At 46.5% G+C, this 20,334-nt stretch overlaps 1 protein-coding gene across 1 annotated transcript in view; it reads right to left on the bottom strand.

Moving 5' to 3' along the window:
• The window catches only part of SNX29 (sorting nexin 29), a 589,817-nt gene that overhangs the window by 428,004 nt on the left and 141,479 nt on the right, over positions 1-20,334 (bottom strand). The window contains exons 12-13 of the mRNA XM_004373263.3: positions 4,698-4,761; positions 2,486-2,614 (exon numbers count right to left, since the gene is read on the bottom strand). Coding sequence (XP_004373320.2) covers positions 2,486-2,614; positions 4,698-4,761 — 193 coding nt within the window. The remainder of the gene's footprint in view (positions 1-2,485; positions 2,615-4,697; positions 4,762-20,334) is intronic.

Raw genomic sequence — 20,334 nt, 5'->3', positions numbered from 1 at the left:
GCGCCATTCACATCATCTACTAACACGTAGGTGGAAACAGCGCTGTAAATTTACTTAACTCTGGACTCTTCTACCCACATCCACAAGACACATTTATCTCCTGGTGTTATTTAAAGGTGATTGATTTCAAAGAACCACCGAGAATTTTTGTCATCTCTCTCATAGATTTATAGAAACACACTTTTTATCTTACCTAAACGAGTGGGGGCGGGGATTAGAAACAGCTCAAGTGCCCAAGAATTGGGAATGGTACATTTAATATGGTATATTGTTGCTGTTAGTTGCCGTTGAGTCGATTCTGACTCATGGCGACTCCACGTGCACAGAGTAAAACTGATCCATAGGATTCTCAAGGTTGTGACCTTTCAGAAGCAGATCGCCAGGCCTGTCCTCTGAGGTGCCTCTGGGTGGGTTCCAACCACCAACCTTTCAGCAAGCGCTTAACCACTTTGCATCACCCAGGGACTCCAATATGGTACGTTAACTCTGTGAAATACCATATCCAGATATTAAAAAATAGCTACCAATAAAGCCTATGTGGAAATAATAAAAATCGCTTTTGCAATAATAAACACTGGACAGGGTAGCCTAAAAGATGGTAGGCTATAGATTCCAAGCACAGTCTATAAAAATATATCCCCATGCAGACAAATTCGGTAAGCATGGATGTTTTCAGGGGAGTTGGGATTTTTAAGAGTTTGCTTTATTTTTTCCTTAATAAAATAGAACTTTGTATCTTAATCTTAGAGATTGTTCTGTGTTGGTGTACACAGGCCTACCATCTTCTTTTTAGTAGCTCAGGGTATTTCAATGTCTGACTGCCCCAGATTTCATTTAATCAGTCCACCAACAGGTGGGCACTGGGGTTGTCTTCAGTGTTTCGGTATTACTGATAATGCCACAGTGACTTAGGAAATAAAAATGGCTCCTAAACAAGTAAAAGAGGCTCAACCATACTGTCAGAGAAATGCAAATGGAAAATATTCTGCCAGTACCATATTTTACCTGTGATATTATCAAAGACCCACAAGTTGGGTCTCACACACTGTGGACACAGTTGGGCAGAAGTAGGCCCTTTCACAAGTTTATGGGGAACACACACTGGCTTGGTCCCTGTTATGGGCTGAATTGTGTCCCCAAAAAAGACATGCCGTCCCAATCAGGTCTTTGAAGATGCGATCACTTAAATTAGCATGAGGTCATAGTGCAGAAGGGTGTGTCCTAATCTAATCTGAGTGGTGTCCTTATAAAAGAAAAGAGACACAGACAGACACACAGAGGAAGGAATGCTGTGTGATGACAGAAACAGAATTTGGAGTGGCACAACAGTTAGGTGCTCGGCTGCTAACAGAATGGTTGGCAGTTCGAACCCACCCAGCAGCTCCATGGAAGAAAGACCTGGTGATCTACTTCCATAAAGATTACAGCCTAGAAAACCCTATGGAGGAGTTCTACTCTGTCACATGGGGTTGCTATGAGTAGAAAATCAATTCGATGGCAACCAACAACATCTACAAGCCAAGTAACTCCAAGGATCACTGACCATCACCAGAAGCTAGGAGAGAAGCATGGAAGAAATTTTCTTCCTCAGAGCCCTCAGAAGGAATCAACCCGGCTGACTATCTGATTTCAGACTTCTAGCCTCCAGAGCTGCCAGCAATTAATTTCTGTTCTTATAAGCCACTCAGTTTGTGGTACTTTGTTACAGCAGCTCAAGGAAACTAACACAGCCTCCATGGAGGGCAATTTGATGATCTCTGCCCAACTTATGAATGCATGGCACTTGACCTAGCAATTCCACTTCTGGGAATTTTTCCAACAAATATACTCACGTAGGAACAAAACGACTAACACAAAAGTTAGTCACTGTGGCATTACCAGTAATAGTAGAAGACTGAAAACAACTCCAGTGCCTACCTCTTGGTGGACTGATTAAATGAATTTTCAGGCAGTCAACGAAATACCTCTGAGCTACTAAATAGAAGATGGCAGCCCCATGTCCACCAACACAGAACAATCTCTAAAATGGAAAGTGAATGGAGTATACCATTTTTCATTTAGGAAGAAAGGGACAAAGGGAGGAGGAGAGGGGAAGAAAAGAAAAGTGCACACACACACATATCTGCATGTGCACCTTCGGGTAGCTCTGAGTTGGAATTAACTTGACAGCACCTAACAACAACAACAAAGTATGGACAGTCTCTGGAATTGGTAACATTGACCACCTCCAGGAAGCACACTGGGGAGCTGGGGTCAAGGGAGAAGAGACTTGTATAGTTTAATCTTTTGCATTTTGAGTCATGTGCACAAACACTTTTCATTCAATGAAATAAGTTAAATTAAAACTTCAGGTACATAAATTTTATGTCCATTTGCCACTGTCAATTTTTTTTTTTTTTTTAATTACAAGGTGCTACTGAAAGGTGTGCTTGGGGTTCTAGCATAGCCTCCCTCACCCACTTCTCTGTCCCGCTGGCCCCCATACCTGGCCAACGCCTGAATCTTCACTACATGCCGTTCCTCCTGCTCGGCCACTTTCCTTTTCAACGTGTCGATCTCTTGCCGGAGCGCAGCAGAGTGCTCCATCTCACCGTCAAGCAGGTTCCGCAGTGATCTGCGAGGAATGGGCCCCGTCAGTTCAGATGCTATCAACCTAGCATCCCTTAAGCCCAGAGCACAGTAATTTACCTAATACATCAAGACCTAATTCACTCATATTCCACAAGAATCTGCATAAACCATAGTTCAAGTCTATTCGAATAATCTGATTTCTGGAGATCCAAAACTATAGCCAGTAGCCTCAGAGGAATGGGTCCAAGAGAATCACGTGTAGCCCAGGCTCTGTGCTCTTGACAGCCTGGGGGCAGGCCAGTCATCCAAAAACACTGAGTTAGCAAATCCCAAGTAAGTCCCTTTAAAGACATCCCACTCAAAGGTACAGCACATTAAGCTGAGGCTATTTTGTCCCAGCCACATTGGACACGAGACCTAACAAAGAAAGGGATGCCAGCAGAGTCTCAAAGAATAATCTGAGGCATAAAAAAAGATACATGCTCGGATTATCTGACAGAAGCCTAATGTCATTCCCACCACGACCCACAAAACACACTTTAACCCAAGGTTTCGTTTGCCATCTCCAGGTTACACAAGCAATAGGTATGTTTTACATTCCCACATTTGTTAACCCTCCAAACCATGCTCGCTCGTGTGCCATTCCCCGTCTTACATAACAGAGAAGACAGAAGCTCTTCCAGTGATAATCAAAAGTTACTATCAAGAAGTGAGTCACACATGGATCTGCTGACCATTTACTTAATTGTACCTAAAATGGCTATTTTTAGAAAACAACTACCAACCTGGGTGTGTCCACATACTAAATCCAGAAGACACCTGCCCCGTGACATCAGGATACAAGCAAACATGTCTGGCTCCCCCATTATTAATTGAACTCTCCAACACTGGTGTTCCTTGAAAGGTTTGAGCAAAGTCTTCCCTTGACCACACACACACACACACACACACACACACACGTTATGATTTTTTTTCTTCTCTGGGAAGGAGAAGAAATTAACAGGCAATGACTATCGTTCTTCCCAAGGTAAGACAAAACCTACGGCTTCTTCGAAGATAACAGCTCCAGCTGGAATAAGGAAAAAGTATCCTGCAGTGTTTACAAGCTCTTGGTTGAAAGTTTATTTTAGTTGGAAAATTACCCTGTCTCAAGATTCCTTTTTAAAAAAATACTGTTTTTGATGGAAAAATTTGGAAACAGATAATGGTGATGGTAGACCAACATGATAAACATAATTAATGTCGCTGTATTGTACAGCGAAGAATGTTGAAATGGCAAATGTTGTTCCATATATATTTATCACAGTTAAAAAAAAAATACCCTTTTGTTTTAGAAAAGTATGCTTGTTTCTTTTATAGGTTTCCGTAAGACAAAGGAGAAGTTTGTCAATCAGGGTCCCAAATAAGGTTTAAAAAAAAAAAGAAAGAATCATGATTGGCTATCACAATGGATTCTTAATTTCCATTATGTGTAAAAGAATAAGCGGTCAAAATGAACACACACACACACACGTGCACACACATGTATGTATGTGCACATACATCATCCCCAACCCCCAGGAAGGTGTCCCAATTGTGCTGGCAGGTTAGCTGACAGCTGCAGACCACTACCTCTATTCTTCGGCCCATAGCAACACAAGGTTCTGGCAGGTGAGAGGCTCACCTTCGGGCAGTCAGTTGGAAGCAGTGTGCCTAATACCTGGGCAGCATCTAGCATGGGGTTCAACAGGGAATAAAAACCCTTTGCCCTTTCAGTAACTACAATTAGGCTTGTACACATCCAAATACCATCTTGCCCTCAGTATCCCTGATTTGGGCAAATTTTAAGACAAGTATTCGAGTGCCTGCAGCATAGTAGGCAGGCCATCAGTTAAGGGTTACTCAGAAGATCGCTCTACCAAATTCTCAGTCTGTTCTAAGGTAATGCCATTATCGTAAGGGTCTCATTCCTTCTTACACTCAAACCACAATATGTATACTCAAGTGGCATATCCCAGACCAAAAACAAGTCATCAATCACACTTTCAACAGCAAAGCAAAATTTCCTTCATCTGTTATATTCTCTTTATCCCAGACGCAGAATTTTAAAGAAAGAGAATATTTCACAAGCCTGAAGATCATGATACCTGTTCTCTTCTTCCAGCTCGTCTTTCCTGTTCATCATGGCCATGATGGCTTGTCGCAATTCATCTAAGGAAGAAAGCAAAGGCAAAATTAACCCCCAGCTCTCACCTGTTCCATCGTCCCCTCACTTCTCTGGATTACCATCTGTCTAGACAAGTTTGCTTTGCCCTTCCAAAAATAATTCCTATAGAGTCTTACCCAAGAGAGCCAGCGAGCTCAATTGATCACTCTTTTATTAACCACACAAAACAGAAAGGCAGGGTGAGAATAAATGTGTATATTCTTTGGTGACATACTCAGCTGCTATGTAAAAAAATACGCTTGCAATTTCTAAGTGCTTTTCGAAGCCTCTGCTACTGGACAGTATTTGTTTTGAACAACGATTCATTCCCAGTTATAGCTGTTTATCAGCTTAGCAGACTGAGTGACACTGGCTGCATACTGGGATACAAATACTCAAATTTAATAAGACAGCTGGTTTTCCTACATTGACATTCAATAGTTAGCATACAGGCGACACTGTAAGGGGGAAGGAGGACCTCTCCGATACACAGTCTGTAATTACTTACAAGAACTACTCTTTTGGACGTCTTCAACTCAGGAAAGCATTCATGGACAGAAAACCACACCTTTAAATAAGTACCTAGCATCTGATTGACATTGAACTTAATTGTTGTCACTGTTTCGTTCACATGTTGAAGACACTGTTCACCATATCCCTCAGTCAGGTCTTGAGATCAGAAACTTCTAAATTTCTCCTGGAGAGCCTTTTTGTTGTTGTTGTTTTGATTTTGTTTGTTTGTTTTCTTCTTTGCTTAACAGACCCTGTGAACTGTTATTTCCCTCTTGAAATTGGCTGCTAGGAAGCTCAGAGCCAAAACTGCAGCACACATCTAGCAAGTGTGCGTGGCCATGTAGCAACCACTATGTGTTCTAACTTTCCCTCTGGTTTTTTATTTCCCCCCTCAACCTGTATTTCCACCTTAGGAGTGCCTGGGTGGAGCAAACTGTTAAGTGCCCGGCTGCTAAGCGAAAGGTTGGCAGTTCACATCCATCCAGAGGCACTTCAAAAATAGAGGCCTGGCGATCTACTTCTGAAAGGTCACAGTGATTGAAAACCCTACGGAGTGCAGTTCTGCTCTGACACCATGGCCCTGAACTAGGGCTCTGGATCCCTGACCCAATTCAGAACAAAAAGGCAAGCAGACTCTGTTTCCTTGGAGGCATGCGCAATGTTTGTTATTTGTTTCCCTTCAGAAACCCTGGTGGTGCAGTGGTTAAGTGCTACGGCTGCTAACCAAAAGGTCGGCAGTTCGCATCCACAAGGCACTCCCTGGAAACTCTGTGGTGCAGTTCTACTCTGTTCTATAGGGTTGCTATGGGTCGGAATTGACTCGACAGCAACGGGTTTTCAGAAATCTTCCTTTAGGAATGTTCCTTACTTAGGTAAGCCCAAACTTCTAGGACCGCCCCCCCACCCTACTTATATCATTCTTCCATGCACACATCCAAATCATATTTATTGAACACCTACTACGTGCCAGGCACTGTGCTGGGTGCTTGGAGGCTGTGACTGGAGGAGGGGTGTAAATAAAACAGCCACTAATAACCCTGCCACCAAGGGCTAGTAAAAAAAAAATTAAAAAAAAAACAGTTGCTGTCGAGTTGACTCCAACTCATGGTCCCATGCCAGCATCCCAGCCTCTCTGAGCCCCTCTCTTGGGCACAAGGGGTACCAGCCCCCATCCCCCCTCACCGGGGTGCTGTGAGGATCAGAGGAGAGATTAGACGGGACAGTGAGTGTCAAGGCACTGTCTCTCGTGCAGTACAGTGGGCGGTATTGACAACTTAGAAGAACCCATCATAATGCTAGAGCTACAATTTTTTACTTTAACTAAAAACACTGATAAATCTGTAGGAAAAAAAACTAATTTATTTCTATGACACCGGAGCCATAAAAAAAAAAAAAGAAAAAGAATTAATATATTATGGAAGACAGGCAAGATAATATCTCTTTGGCTCTTATTTTCAAGAAACCTGGAGCAGGTGGCCTGGCTGCAGCCATGTGCTACAGACCCAAAACTCGGGAAATTGCTCCTTCATTGCCAGGCCTGTTTGAATCTGAATTTTTTTACGGGGCCTTCTTTTCCACTGGGGTTCTCAGCTGCCCAAACTTCATTTGAGGGGGGTGGGAGGGCAAAGGAAGAGGATATTTAGAATTGCAATCTGAGGCTGGAAGAAGCTGAAGTCTCTTCTTAATCAAAGAAATTGCACTCTATTCTCCTGGCTTTCCTTGTCAAACGCGTGTCTCTGTTCAGTGGCGGCCTAGCGTGTGCGGAAGTAATTTATATGAATGAACCACTTGCAGTGGATGTAAGCAGAATGAGCGCAAAACACACAAAGTACACGGTGTGGGCCCCTCCCTACCCATGCACTCCATAAGGGGACGCCCGGGACTGAGCAGGACGGAGCATGGTGCCCGCTAGTCCTCATCCCTTGGCTCGGCTGTGCCTCTCCCGGAGGAAGCAGCTAGCAACCATGACCTTGAGCTTTGTCACTCCACGAAGCCCCTGAACACAGTCCGACTTCCTTGCCTGGCGCCAATGACAGAGACAGCCACTGTGTCAGTGGCCTCTAACACTCTGGCTGCCTAAAGGACTCTCAAGCCTACACTGAGTGTGCTACTCTGGCCCTCCACACAAACCTGAGAGCCTCTCCCCTCAGTAAGATGCACATCCGGCAGATATCACTTCACGGGTTTCCACAATCTGGCCACTATCTGTCTTTCCTCATGTTTACCCTTCACTCCCAACCTGCTAAAACCCAACTCCAGCATTTGCGTCCGGATAGAAAGGCACCTCCACTGAGAAGCCCTCCCTGGTCCCAGGCCTAGGCTGTCACCAAGTCCTTGGGGCTTGGCTCCTTCATTAATGGAATGGCAGCATGTGGAAGGGTATGTGACAACCATCAGTCTCCTCCCACTGAGGCCCAACTCCTCAGAGGCGCACAGTATGTCATTCACCTTGGTGTCCCCAGAGCCTCCACGTGCAGGGTGCTCCGTCAAGGCTTACAGGGTTGAATCTCATGAAAACGAGTGTTTCAGGGAGACAATTCATATAACTACTAAGCTTCTAAAACTAATAGCAAAAGTAACAATTGTCACATAGCAAGTACATTTCATGTGCCTAGCAATGCATCTGAGTCTCTGGGTAGCATAAACAGTTAGGTGCAAAGCTGCTAATTCCAAGGTTGGAGGTTTGAGTCTACCCAGAGACACTTCAGAAGAAAGGCCTGGCTATCTACTTCTGAAAAATCAGCCACTGAAAACCCTATGGAGCACAGTTCTACTCTGATACACGTGGGCTCACCGCAAGTCAGAATCAGCTTGATGGCACAGGTTAGCAATGTATCTGCACCTGACACCCTTGTTTCAATTCTCACCCAATGAGGGTGTTCAGTAATTCAGAGCAGAAGAACAAAACTAGGACGTTTCCTACAGAATTTCAAGCCGTCTTCCAAACCCTCTTTAAGAGCTGAAATTGGCCTGGCAGGCCCAAGGTCTAGAGAGGAATAAGGCACGGGGGTGGAGGGAACAAGAAAAGGTCAGATGAGGATTCCAGTAGCTTCCATTACAATGACTGGAGTAGGATCCATGGAAAGTTGCTATCAACAGACTCCAGGGCGGGCAGATCTGCGTTCAAATCCCAGCTCAGCCACTTACTGGCAGGTAATCTTGAGCAGGTTTCCTCCGTTACAAGATGCAAAATGGGGATAACACCACGTTCTCCGCAGGATGGCTGAAAGACTGAACTAAAGCATGAATCTGCAAAGCACCCAGCCTAGCTCATGTACTGCAGCGAACACTAGGGAGGCAGTCAGGGTCCTGGATTTCAGAGCACAATCTCTGGAGTCAGGTCCCCAGGTTCAAATCCTGGCTCTGCAACTGGGTGACCTTCAGCAGGTTACCTACCCTCTCTGAGCACCATCTTCCTTATCTCTAAAATGGGATCTTCATAGAAACTTATCTCATAAAAGTGTTATAAGAATTTAATAGTATGTAAGTTAAGTGTTTGGAACAATGCTCAGCACATAGACACCACTCAGCAAAGGTTACTGACCACTACAATTAGTCTCTTTCCTTTCAACAGCAGGGAAGAAAAGACCGGGACAAGGTGGTAGTGATGGCTCCCAAGCACAGGCTGGTAAAACTGGGTGCATTTTCAGGAGTTTACAGGATTTACTGAGCTACTGTGTGCTTCAACCTTGGGAAATAAAAAGGGATGTTCTAAAGTGGTCTATGCCCTAGAGCAGCAGACGAGATAATAGAATTTTCTGAAGAGTCAAACAAGATCATTGTGGGCGACGTGGGAAATCAGACCCAGCAAGTGATATGTCACTTTGAGAAGGCTGAGAAATTGTCTAGATCCTGGGCTTTTTAGGCCAGTAAGAGAATGGCCCGGGATAAGGGGGTCCCAAATACTGCCGCCCAGACTTTGCAGCTGAAAACTTTCTATTCCACAGGAAAAAACTTAAGAGGAGGGCCTATTCCCCAAGGGAACACAGAACGTATTTGAATGTTCTTCTGGCAGACGGCAGTCACAGGTGCCTAAAATCTCCACTCCAAGTTCACCTTGTTGTTGTTACTGGTTGCCATCGAGTTGGCTCCCGCTCGTGGTGACCTCGTATATAACAGAACGACACACTGCCAGGTCCTGTGCCATCTTCACAATTGTTGGTATGTTTGAGTCCACTGTTGCACCCACTGTGTCAATCCATCTCATTGAGGGTTTCCCTCATTTTCTCTGACCCTCTATTTTACCAACCATGATGTCCTTATCTAGCAACTGGTCTTTCCTGATGACATGTCCAAGAGGAGCCCGAATGACACTGCACAGAAGCCACTTGGGAGAAACACTGGGTCCAACCAGCGTTGATCGGACCCATGCCGTCATCCTGGTAAGGCCCTTCTTCCTTTGCCCTGTCCTATGTGTTGTGCATCTGCCGCCTCTTGAACGAAGGCCCTGAATTTGTGGCAACATCAAAATGACTGATAATAACACTTAAAAAGTACTCTGATAACGGGACTTTTGTGTTAAAAACCCATCACAGAAAAAAAGGGCCATTACAGTTGTCCCACCACTTCCCCACCCTGCCGTCATGTAACACTCACGTTAATGGAAGAAAGGGAAATGGACTGAGAGCTGGTGTCCCCCCCAAAACAGCGCTCTTCCAACAGGCTTTAACTCTCATACGCATTCACTTTTGCTGCCACACTGGCTGGTTGGTGACTTTTCTTGGGCAGTGAAGCTGGAAGGTGACATGGGGGTTGATTTCCACGTATCTCGTAACTATCATACTCCGCCAGGCCCGAGTGACACATGAGCACAGGTGCTCCCTAACATGTAATTTTCCCTCCTCTCCCCAGCACTGCACATCCCATTATTTGTTTAGTCTCTATCACTGTGGCTTCCTTCCTCTTTATTACCTGCCAGGGCACACATTGCAATTGACAGCCAAGCAGCGTCTCCGCACTACAGCCTCCCAGAGTCTGGCTGGGCGGGGTTTCCCTCTTCTAAGGCTGAAAAGCAAATGACCATCTACCTCCAAATCTCTCCCTTACTGGGCTTCTGAAGACTAAACCGCAAATCCAGGCAAGTACGCGGGCGAATGTTAACTTCAACTGTCAGAAATCGATCTGGGATAAAAAGCAGCATTTCAAATCACGGCGGAGGGATGGATTCTTCCATAATGTTGCCAGGGCAAGGAACCATTTTGGGAGCAAAACACAAGACTTAAACCTCTGCTTCTGCCATGTATCAACAAAGATTCCAAGCAGGATACCATTTAAATATGTGAAATGAAACAATAAAAGAACTATGTACAAATATGAACAAACGTTTATGCAGTTTTGGGGTGGGGGAGGCCCTTCTTAGCATTACCTCAGAGTAAACCGTTAAGGAAATGACAGTATTGCTACACAATTTTTTTTTTTTTAACTTCTGCACAGCAATGACCAGTCTCACATGGAACAGATCCATTACCTGTGGACACTATAAGCTCTTAAGGGACGCTAAAGGGCAAAACACAGGTTATCTAATCAGGTCTGCATTCAAATTCTAGCTCCACAGCGTCTTAGCTCTGGGATCCTGGAGGAACAACAATTTCTTTGCCTCTCAGTCCCCTCAGCTATAAAAATGTCGCGAAGGCTGCCAACCTCATAGGCTAGAGCATGGGCCGGTAACAAACTTTGTTGGAAGACAGTCATGCTCACTCGCTTTTGTATTGCCTGTGGCTGCTTTCACGCTACATGGCACAGTTGAGTCGTTACAACAGAAACTACAAGGCCTCCGAAGCCTAAAATATTTACTCTTGGCCCTTTACAGAAAGAGTTTGCTGACCCGTCTGAGAATATTCACAAGCTCTTCCCTCCATCCCCCCTTCCCGGCCTTCTCTGATTCAGGGTTGGAGGGGGCACTCTGTGCTGAGGTATGTGGCCCACCTGATACTTGTGCCAACCAGGGTGGGCCCAGCGGCTGTACCAAGCAGCAGACTGTAGATCAAGCTTTGGGAGAAACAAAAAGGCAGTTGAGTGGCTGCTGCCTGGGACACTGTGTCCCCCCTCTTGAGAGCACCTCCCCTTTCCAGGATGACAGTGTCCACCTCGGCCCCTCTGGCTGCCCCCACCTAGCCTCCTGGACTGAGTTGTCTTCCTCTACCCTCAGCCTCTGCTCTCTCCCCTTCACTGGTCCCCAGGGCAAGTGTTCCTCACTCAGGGCTTCAGCCAGTCTCCACCCTAAGGACCCTGAAGCTCCACCCTTGCTTTCTCCTGAGCTCCAGGCCATGTGCACAACAGCCTCCCCACTGGCTCAGGCCTCGGCCCAACCCCCCCGCCCCTTCCCCCAGCTTACTCTCCAACGGCACCAAACTCACTCTCATCCTCTCAATTCTCTCACACTTTGTGTGTTGGCACGGGCTGTTCCCAAAGCCTGGAAGACCCAGCTCGCCTACTGACTCCAAGGTACAGCTCATGATGACTCTTTTGTGACACCTTCACTCACAGGTTGTGGCAGATGTTAGTCAGTGGGCCTACCTGTCTTGCTGATGCCCCTTTCTCAGAGACTCAGCTCCCCAGAGGCCACGTGGCCTTGTCCCCTACCCCCAGCCACAGTGGTGAGGCCAAGGGAAGCTAGTTGACTCAAACTGAACCAATCATAATATCTTCCAGAAGTTTGGGATGGGCCACAGTCTCTGACTACAGAGATAAGGAGGTTGGGAGCAAACATGTCTGGTTCTAAGTCACATCACCAAAATCCATTTGCTGAAAGCTGATTTGCCAAATTTAATGGGCACTACCCAGGGTCGCTATGAGTTGGAATCAACTCGACGACAACAGGTTTGGTTTTTGATTTTATCCTTAAACAAGACATTTAGCTGGGCCGAGGACAGTTTGCCGGGCTCTTTTTTCACCAGGTGCAGAGACCTGGATGAGGACAAATGCAGACACAGGCTCAGGGAAGAAGTCCACAAAATACAGGAGCCAGTAAACTTCCCTCAGGGCAAGTCTGATCAGCTGCAGAGAAAATGCTGGGAGTTTGGCAAAGTGGCTGAAATGTCAAACATGGGCAAGAGAACCCGAGGCCTCACTCTGTGGCTTTGAAGAACCAAAGCTTTGAAGAGAAACCTTGATTTGATGAATTAGGTCTCTTCCTATACAGACGTGGCCAAGACTGCCCTCTGAGAGGGAGCAGAGTGAACAAGAGCAAGCTGACCATATGGTGAGCAGCATCTGGGGTCTTAAAAGCTTTCGAGCAGCCATCTAAGATACAACTATTGGTCTGTATTCATCTGGAACAAAAGAGAAAGAAGGAAACCCAAGAATCAGAGAAGAAACCAAACTACAGGACTAACTGTCTCCATGAATCACGCCTCCTCTACCTTGAGACCGGAAGAACTAGATGGTGCCTGGCTACCACTCCTGAATGTTCTGATCAGGAACACAATAGATGAATCCTGATAGAAAGGGAGAAAAACGTGGAACAGAACCTCAAATTCTTAAAGAATCCAACACACTAGACCTATTGAGGTTGAAGTAGTCCCCGAGACTATTGCCCTGAGTTACTCTTTAAACCTTGAATTGAAACTATCCCCTGAAGTCATCTTTAATCTAAGTGATAGTTTAACTCAAAAAGTAAAGACTGTCCCCCTTGAGTATTGTGCTTTTTAAAAAAATTATCTATATGATACCAGCTGGACAACAGCTACTCTAAAGCACAGACAAGAAAGTTGGGGGACAGGGAGTTTAAGTCAATGGGAGTGAAATACCTTAGAACAGAAATAATGAGAATGTTGACACAATGTGAAGAATGTAACCACTGTCACTGGTCATTATGTCTAGAAACTACGGAATAGGAATGAGTTTTGCTGTGTATATTTTCACCAAAAATAAAATTAAATACTGTTATTAAAACAAAAAAGAGCGAGCTGACTTGCAAAGTAGAGAGCAGGTACAGGCCATCCACTGTGGGGGGTAAGGCAGCAACAGAGGAATACCCTGCTCCCGCTGAACTCCAAGCTCCCAGGCCCCTGTGAGCCCCAACAGGACCCTCTGCCCTTGTATTCTAAACTTGAGTGGGTTCTGTGTCCTCACAGCCAAACAACACAAGTAGAGCCAGACATTTCTTTCCTTAAGCTTCCACTGCACCTTATATATACCTCCAGGAAAACACTGTGTCCTTTGGGTTAGAACTGTTCACCTGTGGGTCTGGCCACCAAAGCCCCAGCCCCAAGCCAGTGAGCCCTTGGGAATGGGGATGAGTCCCATTCGTCTGAGAAACCACATGGCCCAGCACAGTACCTGACCTGCAGGGTACATGTGAGACTTGTTGAATGAATCAGTGAATTAATAAACAAGTGAATGACTGCAGGACACCCACTGCTAAGCCTGTCCCTCCTCTCCAGGAACTGAGGCGCATGGGATGGGCTGGGTAGAAACGTCAGCCTCGTCTAATAATAACTTCAAGGCCTCACCAGAGAATGTTAACCACAGGGTTCACAGCTGTAATTTCCTGCCCACTGACAGCCTTTGAAGGGATTCAGGCTCAAATTGAGCTTTTTCCAATGTGTCTCAGGAACGTGATACACATGGGGGTGGAGTAGGGAACACCTTCTTACATATCATTACCATGACCTAAAACCAGGCCAGCCCGCCAAGCCATCGCCCTGCTTCCTCAGCTCTGACCTCAAGAAGCCTGATTTGAAAAAGACCAGCAGAGCAGGGACAGACCTGCCCCCAAACCCCAGGGACCCAAACATAAACACAGATACACTCGCCCATTCACACAGATGATGACAGCTCTCGGAAGTTGCTATAAAAAGGACTGAAAGAGCCACGTTGAGGCAGGCACACAAGCAGCTTCCCTTCTTTAGCCATTAAAGGCCCTCCAGGGGGGAAATTACCCTGAAATAAACTGATCTTCAATCCTTTTTCAAAATTTAAAAAGGAGGCGATGCAGTGGTACATCTGGACATGTGCACATACACACACACTCACATATACAGAGATCTGTGTAAGCATTTCCTGGCTTTATAGCTTTTCCTAAAGACCTCAAAGAGCTTTCACAAACACTCCTCTGGGGTCCATACTCAGTTATATTTAAAGAGAGCACTCACAAGGGCACACGCCCAGAAATAAAAACTGTTCTTCTGTGGATGTATACTTAACCTACATCGCTATTTTTCAAACTTAACATCCTGCTTTTTATATCACTTTCTGCCTACCCACTCTCTCTCTTTTATCCTCCAAAAGAAAGGATAAACTATATCGAGCTCCAATTCAACTTTTTCAAATCCATCTTGTTCCCGTTCTAGCACTTTGTTCTCAGTTTCTCTCTCCGGTCTCCCCCTTCCCCTTGCCCACCCAGCATTTCCACTTTTCAATTTGTTAGGATGAAAACAAACGTCCCAAAGACAGCTTCCCAGTGCTCAGATGGCCAGTAGCCACCACATACTGTTTCTTCATGCCCGGTATACGGAAGGCACTTGAAATACCCAATCTCACTGCCCTCTCACAACATTCCTGGGAAGCAAGTGTCATTACCCCCACCATACAAATGAAGAAACAGAGGCCCAGAGAAGGTCAGTGACTGTCCCCACGCCACACAGCCAGGAAGTGGCAAGGACTCAGGCCTGGCTGGACTCCCTAGAAAGCCTGTCCCCTGATCTGCGCTAGCAGCACCAAGCCTAGCCTGTCCCCTAGGGCCCTGACTCAAGGACCCTAAGTCTCATACCATTTCCAAGTGTGTGGCCTTGAGCAACTCTCCCCACCTTTCTTGATCTTCATTTTCTCTTTTGGAAAATCAGAAATCTGATTAAATTCCGGTCTCTCCCAGCTTTCAAATTATTGTTTCTACATAATCTGGAGAAGGGAAGGAAAGGAAAGGTTTAAGGAACCCACAGGAATCAAACGAGAAATAAGAAAATCACAAGGTACAAAAGAAAAACCCTTGTAAACTTCTAGAAATCTGTATTAACTTGTTCATATTTGTAAGTTTTTGGGTTCTGTCTCGTGTGTACACTCCCCTCCTCCCCCCACTCACTCACTCACACCCACAGTGCTTCTTTACAGAGACCTGTACAGACCCCTAGGGCAGGCATCCCAAAAGCAAATGCTCACAGGCCACAAGGTAATGACAGTGAACACATGGGGTCCTCAGAGGGATGTGGAATAGTGCGGGGGAGGAGACACACCCAGCCTAAGGCAGCAGCTTGCCCACCAGTCCACTGTCCCACACAGGGCATAGGCCCAGGCCACCACCAGCTCTGATCTGTCAAGAGACACCAGAAACCCACAATAATTTTTACAAAAATCTGATTTTTCAATGGTGCTGACTAACATTCTTACCATGCAGGCCCAACAGAACACTGCCATGGGCCACCACTTTCCACCAGTCGGCCTGGAAATAGCAAGATGGGCAGCAGACAGGTACACAGCCTTTTGTCAAATGGGCTCTCCGTCTACTGACGTCAGAGAACAGCAACGTGCAGAAGTGGAAGGGACCTGAAAGGGGCTCTAATTGAGGCAGAGTCCCCAGGGAGCCGGAGGGAAGGGGCAGTGACGAGCCACCCAGGACAGCTTCCCAGGTAAGTGAAGGTGATTAAATCTCAAACCAGACAGAGTCGGAACACCCCTGCCCTATCCCATCCAGAAAGGGCTAGAAAATGCAGCTCTCACATACACGTGAAACGGTTAGAAGTCAAAACTCAGAGCTGGGGTGGAGGGTGCCTCTTTATTTTCAATTTTATACAGTGAAACATGTGAGAGCTGGAACTCAATGGGACTGCCTTGTTTTCCTGGTCTCGCAAGTTTTCCACCTTTGTCAGGGTGCAGTCTTACCACTTTTATACTGCTCTCTATTAGTGGAAAATATTTGAGTTTTCCTTCACTGACAGGTTTCCACCTTACACAGGTTCTGGTTCTCACAGGTTTTACTGTACTTTTCCACATAATGTTCTCATTTCATGTAAAGGAGTCAAGAGGGATTCTCTAAATTTATTCTCTATAGTCAAAACAATAGAGGCAAAGCACATCATTGGGCTTTAAAGAGGTATCCGTCAGGAGAACCAAAAACAGAAATATCTTTAAAGGTTGCTGTGAGCCGTGGCCAAAACGGACCATTGGAAGAAAGACTTACCTGGCCAGTGAGGAGAGGGAACGGGGTAGAATTCTTTAAAATCACTGAATATTTCTCACCTTAAAAAAAATTTCAGAAACTTGGATAGTGGATATCTATACCCCCAGCTTTGTCAAATCTAATTATTTCATCATGTCTGCTTCATGCTATATATATATATATATAAAGAATAAATCATTACAGATACAGTTGAAAATACATTCTGGGGAGTGGGGCTAGGGAGGAAAGGTGGAAGGTAGCTGCTTTTCATCGGAAAGTTCTCTCTTAGAGGATTTGCTATGCATATGAATCTGCTTCATTTTTAAAATTGCAGGGTCCTTGCTGTTCTGAAGGTTGGAAACAGCAGCAGGTAGGCTGAGCAGAATGCCGGGGCAGGGGCAGCGTACTTATCAGCCGCACACCAAGCCTGCCCTGCTCTCCTTCCTCAGAGTGAAGAGGAGTGCCAGTTACGCACAAAGATGCTTTAGAAAGAAAGGCCTCCGTGCAAAACAACTGAAACCAGTGACGTGCCTGGGTAAAGACGAGAAATGGAATACAGGTGTTAACTAAATGGAGTGGGATAAATGGAAAGAGGAAAAGCGGGCCCTACCTGCTCTTCATTGCAAAACAGCTAAATCAGCAGACATCCACAAAGAAATTCACAAAGGTGTTCACCGTGGGCTCTTTTAAAGAACAGTCTACTGTCTTTACTGTGTGGTTCCTAGTACCACCACCCCACAAAAAAAAAAAAAAAAAAAGTCTTGTTAGATAAACGTCGGGGGAAAGGCCTGTGCTGTGCAGTAGGGGCCAGCCAAAGGACAGCCCTTGCGTAGAGTCTGCAGGGCTTTATTTGCGAGCAGAATGTTACAAATAATAATTTGAATCTCTTTCAACAGAGCATGTACATAGTGGTGGGCCACAGGCCTGCCCACCCCTGCCTGAGGCTGTCCTGGCCTGGCTTCTGAAGCCACATGCATCTATAGCTCCTGGGTAAACTGAGGAACCACTCTTCTTTTGGTGCCTGTGGAGGAGAATCCAGCCAGTGGCCCAGGAGCTGCCGAACTCCATAGTGGCTGCCCCACTACTGTAGGAAGGGATTCCCAACTGAGAGGAACACAGCGCTGGTAGCACAGGCCCTTCCACACTAGCTAAGAACCTCTGCTGCCAGAATGTTCTCGCCCCACAACTTCACAGAAAGTAGGTCCTCCTTACGAAAGGTCTGTGCGGCAGGGGGGCTGATCGGATCTTGTCAGCATCCCTGAAATTCACAAACCGCCTTAATCAAGAGGCAAGAGGACACCACCCATCCCATTCTGCCTGGTACATGCCTGCCATGGATGCAGGAGCTTTGCCAACTGTGCTGGATTATGGGTGTGGACAGAGAAGGAGGTCTCCGCTAAAGGAGGCTGACTTTCCTGGCATCAGTCCCCAGGAAAAGGAAAGCCTCTGACTCCCAAGACCTTACTCTCTGGGGTCTAGACTTGGCAGAGCATAGACAGGGTAAGGGAGCCCCCAGGTGCTGCGGGAAGAGGCCCTGGTGTTGCGGGGACAGAGCAGATGACGGCACACACAGGGGTAACGGTTCTCCAGCTCGGGGGCACGTTAGACCCACCCAGGGAGCTATAAAAAAAATCCCAAGGCTCAGAGTGCACCACAGATCAGGCCAATCCAATCTCTAGGGTGGAAGCCAGGCATCAGTGCTTTTGGTTACAGCATGTTAGCTGGCTCCGATGTGCACTGAAGGCTGGGAACCAGGGCAGCAGGAGCCCCTAAGCTGAAGACGACTCAGCACATTCAACAGCAGCAGCAGCAGCTAACATTCCAAAGCTCCTACTGTGTGCCAGGTACTAGCCAAAGAACTTTACTTACATTACCTGATTCAATCCTGCCAACAACCCCCAGAGGTACAAACTGCTACTATTCCTATTTTTAGATGAGCAAACTAAGGCTCAGAGAGGTTAAGTAATTTGCTCAAGATCACACATCTAGGAAGCGAGGAAGCCCAGATGAAACTCAGGCAATGTGACTCCGAAAGGCTGTGTTTGGGCACCAGGACACCGTGCGGCCGCAAGTGGCAGCCTCTGTCCTTGGTCCTGAATGAACACACTGATTTCTCTGCGGAAGTTTGTGGGCGGTTTCTCCCTTGCGGAAAACGTGATACAGGTACCCCAACTCCCCATCAACATTCAGGCAAATCCTATCAACTCTTGTAGCCTGGTCTCAGATGTGTTTATGGAAAGCTGAGAGTCCACAGCTGGGCTAGAGCATTAAAGGGGACACAGCGCCCCCAGAGGAAACATGGGGTAACAGCATAACTGGTGACTAGTTGCAGTTGAGTGGATTCCAACTCATAGTGACCCCATGTGTGTCAATGGCTGTGATCTTTTTGGAAGCAGATTGCCAGGCCTTTCTTCCAAGGCACCTCTGGGGGGACTCAAACCTCCAACCTCTCAGTTAGCAGCCAAGCGCATTAACCATTTGCACCACCCAGGGACGCCAACTACTCAGCACACCAGAAGGGGAAAGCAGATAGAGCCAGGGCCTTGGGATCTAGCTGCCCCCCCTGTGCACATGCAATCTTTCATCCACTGCCAACCTTGCAAGACAGGTCTGGGCTTGCCTGTGTTAAACGGGCAAGGGAGCGCCTGTTTCATGGAGCTGCTGGCATCATCCACCATTTACAGATGGGAAACTCAATGAGGCCAGGTGACTCCCAACGACGCAGGTGCCTGCAGAGCACGCGCCATGCACCAGACACTGGGTGGAACACTGTGTGTGAACTGTCTCATGAAAGCCCCAAAACAATCCCACGAAGGAGATGCCCAAATTAAACCCATTGTACAGATAAGGAAACAGAGACACATAGAGGCAAAGTGATTTCCCAAGGTTACAAAGGAATTACAAAGGTCCCTGGGTGGCTCAGATGGTTTGCGCTCAGCTGGTAACCAAAAGGCTGAGGTTTGAACCCACCCAGCAGCACCACAGAGAAAACAGGCCTGACAATCTGCTTCCATGAAGATAACAGCCAAGAAAACCCTATGCAACTGTTCTACGCTGTAACATGGGGTTCTCCTGAGTCACAAATCAACAACAAAGGAATTAGGATGCAGAGCCAGGATCGGAACACAGGCTGTGTGCCACCAGAGCCCACAACCACAACCACCGAGACGCCTACCGTCGCCCCAACACCAGGCGGGATTTCAGAAAGAAGAGGCCAGGTCTCTATGCTAGCTCTGTATTTTACCACAAAAATCAACATTCTCAAGATTTTCATTGAACAGACAAAGCCTCAACAGGTGCTGAACTTGGCCCAGGTTAATGGATACGTCTCATCCAGCTTCTCTGCATCACTCCTTGACTAACAGAGTCCTTCAGGACTGAGGCCTGATGACCCTCCAGTCCTGCAAACCAGTAGGTCCCAAACCCAACTGCATTCCTGGATGTTTGAGCTACGAGACCAATAATATTCCCTTATTTCACTTCAGCTGGTCTGAACTGGTTTCTGTCCCTTGCAACCAAATGAGCCATACTTCACATGCTACAACTGGGAACCTCCACTGAGTTGGCACTGGAGTGAACGTGACCAGCCAGGTGGCACTGGAGTGAACATGACCAGCCAGGTGGGAGAGGCACAGGATAAAAAAATGATATTATAAGCAAGGATGAGTGATGTCATGGAAAAGTAAAAGACAAGGTTTATGGGATCACAGTCTGAATCCTGGCTCCGCTGCTAACCGGCCAGGTTACTTCAGACACCCACTTTGGGTCTCAGATGCTCAATCTAGAAAATGAGGAGGTTAGACAAGCTGGTCTCCTAGATTCTTCTACTCTGTGATGCTGTGATTCATCAGGAGTAGCAGATGAACATTTCTGCTTTCTGGCTCCTGCAAGCAAACATGGTGTGTTAGGCAGCCCTGTCATCTGCTCCTACTGTGCTGGCTGGACAACTGGCCAAATGCGTCCTGCAGAA

The sequence above is a fragment of the Trichechus manatus genome, unplaced genomic scaffold, assembly GCF_000243295.1.
Source record: "Trichechus manatus latirostris isolate Lorelei unplaced genomic scaffold, TriManLat1.0 scaffold00024, whole genome shotgun sequence".
Classification (NCBI taxonomy): Eukaryota; Metazoa; Chordata; class Mammalia; order Sirenia; family Trichechidae; genus Trichechus; species Trichechus manatus.
The sequence above is the reverse complement of the archived record's forward strand: the minus strand, read 5'-3'. Positions and strand labels throughout refer to the sequence as shown.